At 51.7% G+C, this 17,482-nt stretch overlaps 5 protein-coding genes across 5 annotated transcripts; 3 read left to right on the top strand and 2 right to left on the bottom strand.

Annotated features, from left to right (window-relative positions):
- Window positions 1–66: 66 nt before the first annotated feature.
- On the bottom strand, window positions 67–1,347 carry Z517_10822 (uncharacterized protein; the record flags this gene model as incomplete). Its single annotated transcript, XM_013424431.1, has 2 exons — window positions 67–991; window positions 1,088–1,347. 2 exons carry the CDS (start codon window positions 1,345–1,347, stop codon window positions 67–69), a joined length of 1,185 nt encoding a protein of 394 aa, XP_013279885.1.
- A 476-nt stretch (window positions 1,348–1,823) lies between these two features.
- On the top strand, window positions 1,824–3,737 carry Z517_10821 (uncharacterized protein; the record flags this gene model as incomplete). Its single annotated transcript, XM_013424430.1, has 1 exon — window positions 1,824–3,737. The coding sequence occupies one exon, from the start codon at window positions 1,824–1,826 to the stop codon at window positions 3,735–3,737; it is 1,914 nt and encodes a 637-aa protein (XP_013279884.1).
- Window positions 3,738–4,271: 534 nt separating this feature from the next.
- On the bottom strand, window positions 4,272–6,152 carry Z517_10820 (uncharacterized protein; the record flags this gene model as incomplete). Its single annotated transcript, XM_013424429.1, has 1 exon — window positions 4,272–6,152. The coding sequence occupies one exon, from the start codon at window positions 6,150–6,152 to the stop codon at window positions 4,272–4,274; it is 1,881 nt and encodes a 626-aa protein (XP_013279883.1).
- A 524-nt stretch (window positions 6,153–6,676) lies between these two features.
- On the top strand, window positions 6,677–8,154 carry Z517_10819 (uncharacterized protein; the record flags this gene model as incomplete). The annotated part of the gene is made up of 3 exons (XM_013424428.1): window positions 6,677–6,766; window positions 6,858–6,942; window positions 7,058–8,154. 3 exons carry the CDS (start codon window positions 6,677–6,679, stop codon window positions 8,152–8,154), a joined length of 1,272 nt encoding a protein of 423 aa, XP_013279882.1.
- A 5,981-nt stretch (window positions 8,155–14,135) lies between these two features.
- Window positions 14,136–16,626, top strand: Z517_10818 (uncharacterized protein; the record flags this gene model as incomplete). Its single annotated transcript, XM_013424427.1, has 3 exons — window positions 14,136–14,263; window positions 14,320–16,426; window positions 16,477–16,626. The coding sequence occupies 3 exons, from the start codon at window positions 14,136–14,138 to the stop codon at window positions 16,624–16,626; spliced, it is 2,385 nt and encodes a 794-aa protein (XP_013279881.1).
- Between the last annotated feature and the right edge of the window lie 856 nt (window positions 16,627–17,482).

Here is a 17,482-nt window from a genome sequence, read left to right as displayed (position 1 = left end):
GCACACAGGAGGAACTTTCGACTAAGCTGGGATCAAATACAAGCAACTACCCCAGGTCAAATCAGACTATCTCAGCCCCAATGAAGCATCGAAGATGTCACCCTCAAGATCCTTGATGTCCACGTCTACGACACTTGCTGCACGCCCCGACCCACCAGCACCCTGCCGGGCGAAAATATCGGCTGATGCACTGGTGTCTACAAACTCCTCCAGTTCCTCGCTCACAGTTTTCAGCTTCTCCTTCACGCTAGCCACGCCCTCAATGCCGACAATGTGACGGGCGGGCGGGTTTTCATGACCACCAATAGCCGTTAATGCATGGACAGTCTCTGCAATTAGTTTTTCTGTGTGCGCGTGACTGAGAGGGGGATACAAGCTGACAACCTCGTCACGACTGAGCAGGTATGGGCCGCTCTGCCTCTCCGCTTCTGACGAAGGCGACTGAATTTCGGTCTCCGGCGGAGGAGGATACTGGGTACGAATACCAGGGAGGCGGTTCAGTAGGCCGTCCAGGATGCCTCGAAATATTGGAGCCGTGTGACCAAATTCTCGGGTATAGGCCTTCATTGGTGGCGCTGAAGTGATCTTGTTGGTCAAGATCCCGATCTCGACACTTGCTTGGACGATGGTTAATTTAATGTTAAAAGGCGCAATCTCATAAGCGATGCTGTCACAAAAGCCCTCCAGCGCCCACCCTGACGCACAGTACATGCTCAACCCTGGTGTTCCGAGATGACCTGTGATGCCGGTGAGGGTAATGATGTGACCATTCATCTGTGAGCGCATCTGAGGGATGACAGCCTTGATGATATTCATTGGGCCGAAGAAATTCTTCTCAAACTGGTCTCGAACTAGCGTCAGGGTCCTTGAGCTGGCGGAAAGCTCTTCCACTGTCCCAATCACTGCTTCACTGGTACAGCAAAAGAGTATGTCGATCTTTCGAAAAGTATGCACGGCTTCCGCAACAGCCGCCTGACACTGTCCAACAACCCTGTCTGCGAGTCAATTCCAGCGACCTTGTTGGGGACAGATACAAGTAGAACGCGAATCGTAAAATAGTATCTTGCAAAAACGCTGAGTTGCATACCTAATATCCAGGGCCACAACCTTGAGCCGCTCTTTCATTCCCGGTGTCCGTCCCACTTGGGACAGAAACCTCTTGAACTCTTGACTCCGAGCCCCGTCATTCTCGAACTCGGCTTGGATGATACCGGACACCACATAGTCGCCATGGTCAAGCACCTGGCGCGCAACCGAAATGCCAATTGGAGAGTCTCCCGAGGTCAAGAGCCAAACTCGAGGAGCATTATGGGTAGGAAACTGGGGCACCGAGCCGCCATTTGCCATGGATGCGCGCGACGTGAGTTGGACTGATCATTGCGTCCTAGGACGCCATATGCGGGTATCTCTTCGGAAATGATTGCAGCTAGCAATTGAGGGCACAGGTCTGGTCGATATCAGAGGAACAAAAGTCGTGGTCAAGAATGCCGGGTTTATTGGCTCGAATGATCAAGTCACAAATCAATGCCAAGGCCGCTCTCCCACCGGATCAACTAAATTCCGCACACCCCACGGCCGAACTGCGGCGGCCCACATCGAGCGAGCCAACCTCTCGATCGCGCAATAGAACTTGGTCTGCCACTCTGTCAAAGCAGAAGAGCGCTGTCCCCTGCTCTATATCTATTGTCAGTGGCTCTGACAATTCAAGATGCCGGAGCCTAGAGGTAGCGGCGCCCCTGCCGCACGAGAGGAACAGGGGGGAAAGGTGAGAGCGTTCAATGGTCGGCATGCATTTGCAACGAGTCCTAACAGATGAGTAGTCGATGTTTCAAACGGTTATACAAGGTCTCGCCATATTTATGCTCACGCAGTTTGTTGTGAACAATTTCTTTGGATCCAAGTCGACCTCTGGCGGAAGCGCCGCCGCGCCCAAGCAAAATGCCAACTTCGATGAAAGAGCCGATGTGACCGCCCTCACAAACTATTCCCTCATCCCTCAAAACATTGCTCCGATATGGCCAGACAACAGTGTCGTCGATATCCGAATGTATGTGTCTGCGCAGGACACCCTTCCTGCCCTTTCCGCTGTGCCGAAGGAAAGCCTCGTCCTGGAAGAGAAGAACTTTGGGATCGGAAATTACGATGAAAACCGAGAGGTGCATACGCAGATTGCCATCCCGACAGAGGTACAACACAACGGGACGTTATGGGCTCATTTCTATCTCGCCTTGGCTGGCAGCGAGTTTGACCCAACAAGTCCCAACTACGACCCGCATAAAGCCACTCACTTTAAAAGACCGCTGAACCAGTTCCTCCCGAAGAAAAAGGCCCGTAAGTTGAAGAACCTGCTCGAGAAAAGCGACGAGCCAAAAGAAGAAGAATCGGAAGAACCGCAGGGAGTCCAAATTGGCTCTTACTACCACCCCAACTTCACGGTCGCTGTGATCCCGAACACAGGCGTGCAGAACTGGCGCCAAATGCATCCAGCGATACGCAAGAATATTGTCCTCGAACCGACTGGTCAACGTGATGCATCGGGCCAAAACGGGTGGTATTATCCCGTCGTCTTCCTCAACACCTTCTGGCAACTACGCAGTCACATGACCGAACTCAATGAAACCGTCAAGGAAATGCCCCTCAACATCCAGCTGTACAACTTGGCCAATTGGAAATACAACCTGTTGGCGTCTATCGACGAGGGCATGAAACAAAACCAGGCACAAGCTGCGAACGGTGCGCCCATGCCGGGTGGTGGGGATGGCAGCGAGTTCGAGAAATTCAAGGAAATCCTCCTGGACACAAATGCCTATTTATTGGGGACAACGTTCGTCGTCAGTATCCTGCATATGGTCTTCGAAGGCCTGGCATTCAAGAATGATATCTCTCATTGGCGAAGCAAGAAGGATAACGTGGGCACATCTGTGAGGACAATCCTTGCGAACGTGTTCATGCAGGCCGTCATCTTCTTGTACTTGATGGACAACTCGGAGAATACCTCCTGGATGATTCTTGCTTCCCAAGGCTTCGGCATTCTCCTTGAAGCCTGGAAGATCACCAAGACCGTGGATGTGCGCCTTCGCGAACCCGGCCCGGACTCGAGGTTCAAGAACATATTGCCTTACGTGGTTGTGTTTGAGGACAAGCACAAACTGACGGAGAAAGAAAGGCAAACGCAAGAATATGATCAAATCGCCTTCCGATACTTGTACATTGTGGCCGTGCCACTGCTGCTCGCTTACGCGGTGTACAGTCTCATCTACGAGTCGCACAAGTCATGGTACAGCTTCGTGATCGAAACATTGGTGGGGTCAGTTTATGCCTACGGATTCCTCATGATGGTACCTTCCCTGTACATCAACTACAGGCTGAAGTCTGTGGCACACATGCCCAGCAAGGCTCTGACATACAAATTCTTGAATACGTTTATTGATGATCTGTTCGCGTTCACCATCAGAATGCCGATTTTGCACCGTCTGGCTACGCTGAGAGACGACGTCATCTTCTTTGTGTGGCTATATCAGAAGTACAAGTACAAGGTGGACTATTCGAGAGTCAACGAGTTCGGACAAGGTGGCGAGGAGGAGGAGGAGGAGGAGGAAGGAGAAGGAGAGAAGAAGGAGGACGGCAAGACGGCAAAGTCGCTCCAAGGCCAGGACACCAAGGAGCTGAAGCCCTCGGCTCCAGTTTCGAGTGCGACCGGAGCCCAGGCCAACGCGGGCGCGAAGAAGAGAAAGTAGGCGAGCGCGTATTGATCACCTTTTGGATAGCAAGGTATGGCACGGGACCTGAGTCGCATTTCAGAAGAGAGACGAAAAGGGAAAAAAGCAAAAGGACAAAGCCGACAAAAGTTTTGAGAGGGATATATAGAGAGGGTGAGCGAGCGAGAGACATATCGGCAGACAATGTCAATGACAACAATCCTTTTGGAGCAAAGCCCGACCTTGGAAGCCCCTTTCTTCCCCATTCTCCAAATCGCCGTGATATGAGAGCCGAGTGTGCCCATCTTCCTCTCCCTTTCCCACCCTCTTAAGTACCTGCTGTAAGTGCACATGTAGGCACATGTATGCATTGGAGGTGAGTACGCGTACATACGACTACGACTACAGCGATGCGATAACAAGGACCAAAGAGAAGAAGAAAAATTACTTTGCAACTGTACAAGCGCAGGAAGGAGAGAGAGAAAAGAGAACAAACAAATCCTTGATATTTCGTAAAATAAAAAAACTCCGTATATAGATAACCAGACAGAACAGGAGCCTCACAGACTTGTTCTAGAGGAATATATTCCCCAGGCCCGAAAGCACCGCCAGGAACGCCACGCTGTACACACTCGGTCGCAAAAGGGTGGAGGCGGTGGTGCCGCTCAGATAATACGCCGCGCCCAAATAGCTGCAGCTGATGACGCCGGCGGATCCGTTGACTCGTTTGCCGTAACTATCCTCCAAGCCCTTTCCTCGCAGGGGACAAGCGAATCCCAAACTCGCAGGACAGCTCTGCACGAGGTCGTAACACAGGTCTTCGCACGGTAAGACTTCCTTGTACGGTCCCGGTTGGATGGACGTGTCGATGAGCGGATTGCGTGAAGAATTCGTGGCGACGGCATCGAGAGAGGCCGGCTTGACATTGAATTGTGACGGGTCAGATGTGATGCTCGAGCCATTGATGAACGGCTGGCCTAGATTTCGCGGTTTGAGAAACGAAGCCGAGCTTGAAAAGTCGGCGCAGCGGGGAATCGTCACGGCGCAGAGCCATTGCTTGTATGCCCGAGCACAATCGTCGCAGTTGCGGGCCAGAGAGTACTGAGCGCTGGAAGTGGTGTTACACGGGATTTGTTGCAAGGAGTAGTTGAAGTATTGGTACATTTGAGCCGCGTAAGAGTCGTATAACGCGGCTAGGTCTGGAAGGCCTGTCTCTGGCGAGAATTTGTTCGGGTTGCTGGGGACAGCGTAGGCCACTTCTGAGCAGAACGAGAGGTTGTACATCAGCCGGCAATTGTTGTCGGTCTTGGTCTCGAATTCCATGGCTGCCCAGACGGTGCCACCTCCTCCCACCACGCCGGCGCCCGAGTCTGTGGAGTTGCCTTCCATGACCAGCATACCCCAGTATTTGGAGGTGGCGTTGAGACCTGTGATGTAGAACTGCTCTTTCGGCTTGCCACCCAACCCTCTGTTGGTCATCTGGGCGACATTTTGGTTGGTGATGTTGTCGATATTCACTGTCAGTCGGGCGTTGTTTTTTAAGCCGCAGAACGATTTCTGAATCCCAAGAATTTCCCGCTGGTTCTGGTTCGTTGCAAAGACACCCCACGGAGGACTCAGTTTCATCCATTCTTCATAGATTGTCTGGTTGGGAAGAGCCTGTGTTGTGTCATTTGTAATCAGCAGCGCAGCATGATTGTCCCCGTCGACGAAATACAGGTTCTTCACTTCCGGATCCTCGAACCCGTGGAAAGGCGCATCGATCGACGCAGCAATGTTGTAATTCCAGATGCCAGAGAATTCCGTGGTGTTGGGGGCAGAGATCCCCACGTACACATCACTGTCGGCGTCCGCCTCAAAGATGGCATACCCGCCATCAACTGTAATCGTCTGTTGGTCCGGATCACCGGTTCCCGGGCCTGGTTTCTGGTTTGACTCGGACAAGGAAATGTACATCTGCAATTGGGGAGGTATTGCGTTGGTCGCATTAGGCGAAGGCTGCAGACATGTGTTGAGAGTGATGTAGACTTTGTTTCCCGTCTGTCGTTTTCTAAGTTCGTGCCGTTCCAGCAGTAATTCTGTATCCTCAACCTTTGCGCCTGGTAGACCGACCCCAGGTGTCCCATGCGGTCCATTTATTGCATCTCTTGGAAATACCCAGTTCTGGGTCTGGCCAATCTCGATGTTACTGCTCGCGGGGTCGTTGTTGGCAAGCGCTGACACTCCCACTTCAGCGCGCACTGTTATTCTAGATTCCTCCGTCTCTTGCCCTTCATCCCTGTCTTGTATAACGTAAAAGTTGTGGTCTTCAGAAGATATCCGAGAGGAGTCAGCCTCCAGGGCGTATGCAAAGGATGGTTTCGTTAAAGTTAGATAAAGCAACAACAGCACGACCGACGCAGAGAGGCATGCTGTAAATCTTGCTTGTAAAGGGGTCAACTTGATAAGCGGCATGTTGAAAGTCCCGCTTTGACTCGGTGCCGGAACGAGAGAAGGGGGTGTAAAGGAGTGCTAAAGGGACATTGTAACGGGTGTTACAGAACTGCACATAAGGCTTAGAGAGGAGAGACTTTACTATTCGATCGCAAATGGTGAAATGAGTGACGGGCAAGACTGGCAGGATTGGACATTGAGACGCGGACAGTCGTCTTGGAGGGGGCGCAGTTAACAAATCGGTCAGAGCAGAGCCTCGCACAGCCTTGTTCAGCCTCGCCCAGCCTTGCTTCAGCCTTGCGACCCCCCTTGCGGGGGCTTCTTCTTCCATTCCGATATTGTGGCTTCACCACCATCCACCTCGTTTCTTGGGTTTTGTCAACCCAACTCACAATATCCCCGGCAGGGTCTTCAGTTCAATCATTAGAGAAAAATGACAGTGCCAGGATCCGACCACAGTCTACAAGGGTACATGTCTCTCCCGCAAAAGAAATAGCCCTCGGGGTTGCGCAACTGGCAAGGCTACATCACCGTCGCAATTCGCAATGGCAGAGACGTGTGAGCACAAGCCAGTTATCGGCTGCGCTCTGACCGCTGTACCTGGTTGCTGCGCCTGCGCGGACAAAAGACCTCTCGTAAGACCTTTCGCGGCATCTCTCGGTGTTTGCCGACAATTCAAATGCCGCCCCTTCCCATCCATGATGGCTTCTACTAATATCACCGCAGGCAACTGCTTACCCTCTCTACATTGACGGTCAAGGCATGAGACTTCAAGGCAAGCGCTGGCAACGCTACTGCTGGAAGTGTCGTGGTACGTCCATCGACCATTTTCTTTCACTTTGTGGTTCTCCTCTCCGCGTTATTGGCATCACATTCCAACTATCAAGTCCCTCGCTCATTAGCATATTGTTAATCTGCATGATAAGACTACTGGGATCTACACACTCAGTCTGAGATACATCTGTCCTTCTCTTCCAACCTTCCCGCTCCCCATGCTGCTGTTCCACCGGACCAGACCCCAGTTTCACCAGGCGACGGCATGGACCTTCCGCGGAACAATCCCTTCTCGCTCTCCAATTCCCAACAGCAGTCCTGGTCTTTTGACGGGGTCAACGATGGCCAGTCACCCACCGCTGAAGGCTTGCCTTTATATGCGTCAGGGTCATCCTACACTACCGCCGGCACTAGCCAACCCACAACCGCTATGACACCGCGTGACTTTGATATGAACGGGGCATTGCACTACATGGCGCAGGCCCGACAAAACCGGCGAGCAAGACCAAACCATAATACCCAGCCAGGTGAGCGTCATCCGCATCTCAGAGCACAGAGAACGTTGGCCCACCCACGGAACGAACCCGGCAATTCAAACCCATCGACCCAAAGGAGGCCAAGAGCCGTTACAAATCCATTCGGCACCCGCGAGGAAATCGAGTCCGAAAGCTACCAGAGCCCCATCACCGCTATGTTCGGTCGAGCATGGAACCGCTATAGACAAGCGGAAGAGCAGAGATCATCTCTGGAGAATGAGCCCATGGGTGTGCAGGAGACGCGAGGAGAAGTTGCACCCAGCATTCTGGGCAGCGGGCCGCCTCGAACTGGAAATTCAGAGCGACAGGTTGACGCTATCTGGAATTACATGCGGCGGCAGGACGATCAGCAATTATTCGAAACCTTTAGAGAGTCGTTACAGTTACGGGATGCTCTCGGACGTGAGCAAGACAACCCACATACACACCCACCAGCCAATCCTATTGACTCTCAACCGCAACGACCACGTGCGCTGCAGCCGGAGGAAATGACCGTTAATATCGCTTGCAGAATATGTTGTGAGCAGCTGGTCGACACATTGTTGGAGCCTTGTATGCACGTCGCGATTTGTCACTGGTGCTCAGATTTGATACTTGAACAAGTCCGTCTGCATCGTTCGATGCGCCACCGGCCGAACGGCGACGACTCGAGGTGGAGATGTCCCCTTTGCCGTCGTCCAGTTGCACGTGCAAGGAGAGTATATTTGGGTTGAGACTCCAGCGCCAGACCAAGGTGTAGTCTTGGCTCTTGATTGAGGCCGGCGGCTGCGAGAGCCTATCAAAGTCTGGCCAAGAGCGATGAACACGTTCATGCGCGGCTGGCTTCGCAGTACGGGTGATTATCATGTTGGAGATTCTTGTGCGAGTGATGTGAGCACGGAAGTTTGGCAGTGCATCTTGAGCGGATTCTGTTGAGCTTGTGTGTTAAGTGCATCTTGTTACTCGATATAGATGAGCCAAAAGATTGTCTTGTCGGCATTAGTCTCGATATAGATATGCCAATTGAGGTCTCGGCAGCCACTTGTCCGTTGACATCAGATTGTATTTGTCTGTACGCACATATCTGCCAGCCCAAAACCAACGCCGATCTCGGGGATCGTGTGCCTCTGAGCTGACCAGAAAGAGGATGGGTTGTTACGAAGAGTTCGGAATGCAATGCGTGTGTAGCATGGCCAAAAGGAGAAAAGGAATTACAGGGCTTCTGAAAATACGATTGATGGGAGGTATCAAGGGATGGAGGGGATGAAGGGATGAGAATAGGGAGTGAATCTGCTTGATTTTTTTTCAAGTATTCTTTTTATTTGTTTTTTATTTGTTATGTGGCCATCTTTTGCACCGTTCCTCCTATCCCCCGTTTTTTTTTTTCTTCTTCGAGAGCTGGTGCATGAATGAATGGATGAGAAGGGAGCGAGTTGAGTGATGCAACGAAGAAACCCACGCAAGGTGGGAGGAAGGGGGCCGAGAGAGAAAAGATTGAAGTGACCTGAGCTGAACTGAACTTGTCTGTCTGTCCCGACCTGACCTGACATGACCTGACGCAACAACAGAGGCTTGAAAATCTTCAAATCTCCCAGTCAATCTGTCACGGGGTCCAACCTTTTCTTCTTTCTTTTTCTTGTTCTCGAGTCAAGTCATGTCAAGTCGATATGCTAGTACACGAGCCGTGGAGGATCATTCACTCTCTGTTGTTTTCTTCTTCTCGAGAAACCCCCGATCCTGTTTCCTTTTCCTTTTGTCTCAATGGCACGAGGTCGGGGATGTTCTCGGCCCGTCCTGGTGGTGTCTCTTTCGATCTGATAGGAACACGTCCTTTGTACTTTGTCGGGGCAAGGACAGATGATAGAGGTCATGGGGGGAACAGTTTGGCAAAGTCAGCTGTCTTGAAACAGAGGATGAGTAGATTGAGGGTGTAGAGAGGCACCGCCGACGTCTCTTCTCCCTCCTGGATGGTCCTGATTCGTTCGCGACAGCAACCCTTCTCGAGGAATAAAAGGCAAAATCCAGAGCATCTGCAAGCCCGGGAAGAAGCAAGAGATGAAGCCGAGAAGACCTCGTACCCGAAATCCCTCTTTGCCTTGCCAGGGAGCAACTCGTTCAAAGACCTCTCGCAAGTCGTCTAATAGTACCTCGTGAGGTAGTCCGCTTCTCCTTGGATGTTGCTCGCTCGGCCTTAGCATCTTGAGTCTGCCACGTACACCGGTCTCACACCTTATTGCTGGCCCTGTGTCTCTGTTTTGCCTTGGCCGCAAGGACTTTTGGCCGTTGCTCCTGCACCTCGCGCGCAAGGTTTCCGAAAACCCCCGTTTTCAACAGCGACTTGTCGACTTTGGATAGGGTCACGGGGTGGACTCCCAGCCTGGGAATGGCCGAGTTCGCAATCCAGATTTAGACTGAGTATCAATGACAAGGATCGTATCATCTCAACGCCCATAAGTATCAGGCTGAGATTCTCACCCGTCGGCCAGTCACCAGCCACCTGAGTTTCTGCTGGTGTGAAACTTCCTCTCGCGTGAGTGCAGACTGATTGTTGTTAGGTCCGGAAGTCAATGCGTTCAAGCTACAGCCAATTTGCGAATGGTCGCCTTGCAGATGATGCATGGGATATGCATAGCCTTATGCAGCACTGGCTGGCACTATTGCTGTGCGGCGCTTGAAGTCTATTCATATCCAGACCAGACAGTTTGAAGCCACTTCAGACAATGGCGATGCAGCCCAACGGTATCACAGACCAAGTCTTGACGCCCATCCAAGAAACAGCACACTGCAATCTCGAGTGTCCGTGATCAGTGTGGTCGAAGTTAAAGTCCTTGCGACACGGCCAATCTGCGTGAACCGTAGCTGCTCTGACGACAAACGTTCATTGTCCAGGTACGGGGAAACAAGGCGCTCCAAGCTTGCTACGGCGGCGGGGCGTAGGTTTCAAGCCAATATCCGTTGAGTCCGATGAGATAGTTGGCGTCGACGAAACTGCGGGATTTGCATCCATGTCGGATCTCAGGCCGCGGCTGTGACTGTGACCATCAAAAGGCGTACAGAAAGCTCTGGATCAATCAGCCGAGCTCCAGCGCGGGGGTCCCTTGGGGGTTTCCTTCTTCCTAATCTATTAAGGAGGTTGAAGGAGAGGTTGGCGAGTAGGTATAAGAGGAGAAAGCGGTACTCCAGACAACATAATCCAATCACACCTTAGTCTCGTGCCCAGTCCGGCTTATAGTTAAATCATTACTCCGCATGTGCTCGTAATACGTCCCGTTCGTGTTGGCCCGCGTTTCCGGATTTAGTCAGGTACTGGTCGCCTTTTTGCCTTTCCTGACAGAGCCTCAATTCCAAAGCTGGGGGAGGCTGTTTACCTGTCACGTTAGTCACAAAATCCCAATCTCAGACATCTTTTCCTCTTGATCTTATAAGAAGATTAGCGCAGATCCTCCGAGCAGGTTGAGCGCGAGAGGCAACCAAAAGCCATGTAGTTCTGACTGAAGCGGAGAAGCTTGTCAAATGACTTGAGCGATAGGGCTGAAAGATATGTCGGAGCCGCATGTAACAACCGGTGAGACTGACTGTATCTGAAGGGGACATATACGAGTACTTGTAGGCAAATGAGACGTTCAAGAATGTGCTCGCCTGATCGCCCCTGGTCTCGTAAGGACCCCCATTGACACCCACATGCGGCTGATGTCTGTTCCGCTTTGGCGACATGTCGGTGTCCCCGTCTGGAGATCCCATGGGTGGTGGATACCTCGACTGGAACCGCTGATCGGAGACGGTCATTCAGAGACCCAATACATATTCTGCTTCAGATGCTGGTTTGCGATCGGCGGTCGATGCCCAGTATATTTCCCTCCTCGGTCAAGAAGACACGCGCGTCCACAGGGCTACTTTCCAGCTGCATGTACTAGCGATCAGGTTGAGAGTTGCATTCCAGAGGGAAAGGCAGTCATGCACTCAAGGTATGCACCGGCCAACCAAATAGCCTGAAAGCAGTGCTAGTCAATATTCCGAGACGTCCTCGTAATCGATTCGGGTTGCAGGAGTCTGATGCATTTGGCGAATCCGGGACCTGGATGCCTAGTACCAGCGGACCGGAAACAGAGTTGCGTCCGCAAGCTCGTGTCCGCAAGCCAGTTCCAATCGACGCCACAAGGCCAGTCCAGCCTCTGCCATTATGAGTTTCAGCCAGGACATACTCGGTACTTTGTGGGGGACAAAAGGCTGTGGGCCGGTGGATGCAATCGCCTCAGTCGTTTCGTGTTGATTCCTTGCGGAGCGTCGCGAGCAGCACTATCAACACATGCGGTACGTCTTCCGCCTACAAGTATGGTACCGATTGACGGAACAGGGAGCGAGAGTGGCGAAGACATGGCTTCGCGAGACCCACCTTGGTGGCATGAAGCGGCTATAATGTCTGTCGTTTGTCAGCACCGCAATTTGAACGGGAGTCAGGAAGCAATACGTCCCGGCACCGGGCGCGTTATTTGCATGTGTCTCATCACCTCAATTCTGACGTGAAAGGAGTTGCGAGGGCAATTGTGGTGAGACATGAGAGATACGTGGTGTGAAGGAAAAGTATCGCTCGTTGCCTTGCCAGTTTCGCTTGTCACATCTACCATTGTGGATCCGAACCAATGACTTGAAGACCAGTCTTGAAAATTCTTGGCTCAGGATGCTTCTTGTACCAGGTACATACAAACAGCTTGGGAGTGGTTCTCTTTTGGGAGCGGTCCTCTGACAGAAAGGGTATGGAAGGCAGAAGTGGAGGACTCGCTGGAAACACTCCTCGAGTTTGTGCTGAAGGTTGCAGGTGACGAAGCAGGTTTGTCCTCCAAGTGACGGTCCAAAGGGTACGATAAAGGCTTCAAACGCAGGGATTGTGACCGTGTTACCATTGCTGTCAATTCGTAGGCTACCATTGGAATGAGGAATGAGGCAGACTAGTCGCCGGCGTACATTGTGAGTACTGCCCAAGAGGTCAGTGTCCCCGGATCTGACGTGCCTGTGCTACGCGTCAGGCCTGATATTTGTCCCTCCTGATTCCTTTCCATTCTACTTGTTGTATTCTGTCTGTGTACGTTTATGTGTCTCCCCCCCTCTTTTTCGCGCAGCACGGTGTCGCTTTATCGTCTTCTCAAGGATTCCTCCTCTTTCTTGCGGGAACGGCCATGTTGGCGTCGATTGTGGATGGCAATCTACACCAGAGATTGCGTGAGTACCTCGTAGTGTGACTGTAATAGGGTTTTCCTGAGTGGCCTGCGAGCATGGTCTGGGTCGAAACCTGCAGGTGTCTTGATGGTGGAAAGGGTTCTGTGACTCTGAAAAAGAGTAGCCTCTGCATCGATTTCAAAAGTGTCAGTCAGCTGCTCCATCAGCGGACGATATTGGTACAGAGGGCCAGAGTCATTGATGCCTTGGGCGTAGGCCGGGCAAGATCCAAGATTCGAGAGCCTCAAAAATTGAACACAAAGCTGCGAAAACCCAGCAAGGCAGTCGTGCAACGACAATTAGGTTGAGGTTAGCATTTTCAATAGTTCTTGTTGGGTGCAAAGAACTTGAGAGAGCCTGAAGGTGATGGAAAAGATGGGCAGGTGAGTTGAGGAATCTGGGCGCCAGCATTGCATAGAGACCTAAAACAAGGCCATCAGGCGGCACGACAGCACACGAAGGAGGCAGCATTTCTGTAATGGAGTGGCAGGCATCAGGCTGAGAGCTGGAGACTGGAGACTGGGAACTAGGTCCGGCGCCTGGTTGCAGAATCTAACTTGAAAGAGATAATGGACAACAGAAGGAAGAGCACAATCAATAATGGTGCAGACAGATGGTAGCAAAGCGAGACGGGTGGATGTCAAAGGAGTGTGAGCGATGGTGGAAAGGTGAGTTATTTACGCATAGTCTATAGTAGGTTGGGAGCAGTCATTAGTAGAGGTAAAATGTATAAAGAGAGCAAACAATTTTCATTCCCTGATAGAGTAAACACTCATTCTCTTTCATTCTCTGTTGGAAATATCCTCGCTACCTACTCCGGTACGGGTGCAAGTGAAGTGAAAGTGAAATGGAAGTAAGGCATGTCTGATGACGTAACTAGTTGAGCCTGTTTGGTGTGATGTTTGAGCCGCATAAGCCGCGGTTGCCTTTTTTGCAGGGGTTTTTGGTGCGAACCATTTTGCGAACCACCAAAGGGCATGATGCTAGTCACTCTGACTACCCCACCTGCAGCCACCTGGAAACCTGGAAACTCACCAGGCCGCAAACTGAAAGGTGTTTTTCTGAACCCGAGCTGCCACCAAAGGCATGCCACTCGCATCTCAGAGCTGCTGGTATAAACCCCTAGAAGAGCCTCTCGGGCTCTCTGACTTTATCCTCATCTCCATGGAATATGTTCTGTTTGCAGCAGCACCAAAAAAAGACAGGGTCAATTCTCTAAATTTCTCCATCTCCGGAAGCCGGTAACGCAAAATTCTGGCATCGTGGTCACCCCATCAAGCATCTGATTTATCACCTTTACCCCTGTCTTTGAGACCAAGATCTAGGGTGAGTTAGGACCATATCCAAAGGCCCCTTCCAAAAGTCCTGCAACAGGAATTTGAGCCTTTCCAAAAGCGCAACCTTTTCTCCGGAGAAACTTTACACCGGACAGCTTTTTGTGTGACACCAGCCACTAACACTTGGGACCTTTTGTTCGTACTCTTTCAGGACTTTGACTACAATGGCTCATCCGATCACCGGAGATAGACGACTACCGCATTTGACATCCAGCCCACCTTGCGGCGGCGGATCGGCCCAGACGGCCATTGCCGCTGATTCGCGGGTCCGAAAACAGTATCCTCCGTCCAGGTATTACTCTCCCATTCCATTCAGACAAACCTGTTCTGAATCTTCTTCGGCTCTAGGACCCGGAGTCATCAGCAACATGATTCGCCGTCGCCCCGAATCAAGAAAGAGCCTAGCGAGTCTTTGCAACTGTTAAGCCTTGCAGACTCTGTCAGACCTTCGCATGGTACAAATGATACAAGACCAGCCAAACGCCCCGCGATTGAACAAGAGTGGCATCCAAGCAAAATCGGACCTGGCTCAGCGTCTCCAGCTTACTCTCCTGGCCGTCATGACCACGACTATGCACATATCCATTCCCCGCCTCCGGACTCGTCCTCGGCAGGCGGATACCAATCTGCCCATCAGACGCCCGTCTCCTCTCCTCGCGGAGTCTCTCATTTTGCTACCTTGGCGCGTCAGAACAATCGTGCTCGAGGTTACCATCCAGAGCCGGAAGGGAAATACTTTGATCCTCGACCTACCTCGGGTCACTCGTCCCAGGGTGACTACTCGGCCGATGGAGACATCAAACCACTTCTCCAGCCAGAGACAAGACCCATATCCCAGGAACAACTCGTCAATGAAGTCAAAGGTATATATGCTGGTCTGGTCATGGTGGAGAAGAAGTGTGTAGAGATATGTGCCCAGCAAGCGCAAACGACCAATAAACTCTCCAACGAGCAGTGGCAGGCATTAATCGCTTTGCATCGGACTCTCCTTCACGAGCACCATGACTTTTTCCTGGCATCACAACACCCAACAGCATCACCAGCGTTACAGCGGCTCCCCACAAAATATGCAATGCCTGCGCGCATGTGGAGACATGGGATTCATTCGTTCCTCGAGCTGCTCCGCCATCGTCTCCCGCATTCTTTGGAGCACATGTTGAGCTTTGTCTACCTCGCCTATCAGATGATGGGCCTTCTTATGGAGTCGGTACCCGCTTTCCATGAGACCTGGATTGAATGCTTGGGCGACCTGGCCCGTTATCGTATGGCCATTGAAGAGGCAGACTTACGAGATCGTGAGACATGGTCCAACGTCGCTCGCATGTGGTACCAGAAGGCGGCCGACCGCTCCCCCGATACTGGAAGGATTCAGCACCACCTGGCGGTTCTCGCGAGACCTAACATTGTTTGCCAGCTGTTTTACTATTCCAAGGCTCTGATCTCTGTCAACCCGTTTCCCAACGCGCGAGACTCCATTATGCTGTTGTTTAATCCACTCTTGGACGTAGCCACTCCTCCCGGCCAAAAGGCTAGGCCGGATGCGCCCCCTTCCAAACATTCCAAGCTCGAGACTTCTCTGGTTACCGCCGCCGGTCTTCTGTTCACCAAGGGTGTCATCGACCAATATTGCTTTCAAGCTGAACGATTTACATTGGAATTGGAGAACCACATAGCACGATCAGGTGTGAATTGGAAGGTTCAGGGACCCGAGGTAGCTTCTGCCCTCATTGCGTTACTTTTTGACTTTGGTTCCGACAATAATTACCTCTGGCAAATCTTCCGTGCCAATCATGATAAACTCAAAGGCTCTCAGCCTGAGGCACAGCAGCAGCAGCAGCAGCCGCCGCAACAACAACAGCAAGAAGGCAGTACTACAATAACTCCGGATCCCATGGCCAAGGAACGTATCCATGGCGAATTCTGGGGACACAATAGCCCGATCAATGCAAACGCTTTCCGTCAGGCCACTCTCCCACCCGAACATCGTGTTAACATCAAATTTGAGTCGGCAGACGAAGTAACTTCATACGCTCTTCCCGTCTGGTCCAAGACTATATCCATAGTAGCTGGCAAGCTGGGGGACCGCAACATCTTACCATTTCTACATCTTACGTTGGCATTCCTTTGGTCACTATCATATGTTCCAGGCGCATTGATCTACGTCGAAAAGTATGTTCCGTGGAATGTGCTAGCCGTCTCTTTGAACAGCTTGAGCAGATCTGGAGTGGTTGATGCACATGTCGAATCCAAGGAGTTCCCTCAACAACAATCAGGTACGGGAAGACAGCTGCCCGAGGACTTTCCCATGCGCGGCTTAGTCTGGGCGCCGTATTATTTCCCGTCCGATTTTTTCGAAGGCCAGGTGGTCGACGAGGATGAACGGTCGTTGGAACTCCCAAGCCACGCCGCACCCCGGGCTGAAAGATGTCTCTGGCTGGGAGTCAGACTTGCATCGGTAAGTCTGCGATTTCTGAGTTGCGCCCTTCTGCCGCTGACTCTCTCTAGTTGAACCGCTACTTTACATATGACGCCTCAACAAAAAAGTATGGCTGCACCAACTTTGCTTTGTCGCTCTCGGGCAGTGCGTCAATGCATACGTTGCGCGTTCAAACACCCCCCGGCGCTGAACGTGATCTGCAAATGGCCGACGTCTAAACTGTAAGAGATCAGGAAGCCGCTCGCCACGGATCTTGCCGGTGATAGGACCCTTCCAACATGTTCCGGCCTTTTGCTAGGATCTGCGCTGCGATTTCGGTTCCGGACGATCCTTCTAGACACGGTTAATTTGCCTCCCCCGCGAAACGATACTTTGAAAGAGATCAACAACACCTGGACCTGCCTAGCGAGGGCCACGATTGACATGGGAGTCAGATCAACGATAGTGAGGATGTATAAGATTAGACGGGTGCATAAGCTTGCGGTTTGCTAGGTGGATGGTTGATCTGGGTGAAGCTGGCACGGAAGCCAAGCATGGTCCAGCGAGAACCATGCTTGGGAAGAAGGCCGCCGTGGAACAGAAGTGGAAGAGAAACTTGCTGGCGGCGGGTTTGTTGACGGTCAAAGTCGTCTACATACTTTGGCTTGTGATGTTTGGTTGGGCTTCGGGCTGCAATGGCAGGCCTAAGAAGTGGCTCAAGAAATCTGAAAACGCAAAGGTGAACCAAGGACAACAACGCATATTTTGAGAGAAGAGGAACAAAACAAAAAGCTGACGGTGGATTTGCTGGAAGGAGAGACAACAAGAGAGAAACGGGATTTCTCCATCATGAGACACGACTTTCGTATCGTTTTTGAGACAAAGAATATTTTACACGTCTTGACATGGTATCTGAAATTGACAGACGAGGTTGTTTGTGTCGTTCCCTTTGCCGCAGACTGCGTGCTAAGACTCTCCATCATTGGAACCTGTAAAATGGGAGCTGACCACTCTCCGGCGCTGGAAGCACCAAGGACTCTGCTGTTTGGACTCTCCAGAGGCTCGGCGTCAGTAAGCATGCCAAAGGACGTGAGC

Source organism: Fonsecaea pedrosoi, assembly GCF_000835455.1.
Source record: "Fonsecaea pedrosoi CBS 271.37 unplaced genomic scaffold supercont1.7, whole genome shotgun sequence".
In the NCBI taxonomy this organism is placed as follows: Eukaryota; Fungi; Ascomycota; class Eurotiomycetes; order Chaetothyriales; family Herpotrichiellaceae; genus Fonsecaea; species Fonsecaea pedrosoi.
The sequence above is the reverse complement of the archived record's forward strand: the minus strand, read 5'-3'. Positions and strand labels throughout refer to the sequence as shown.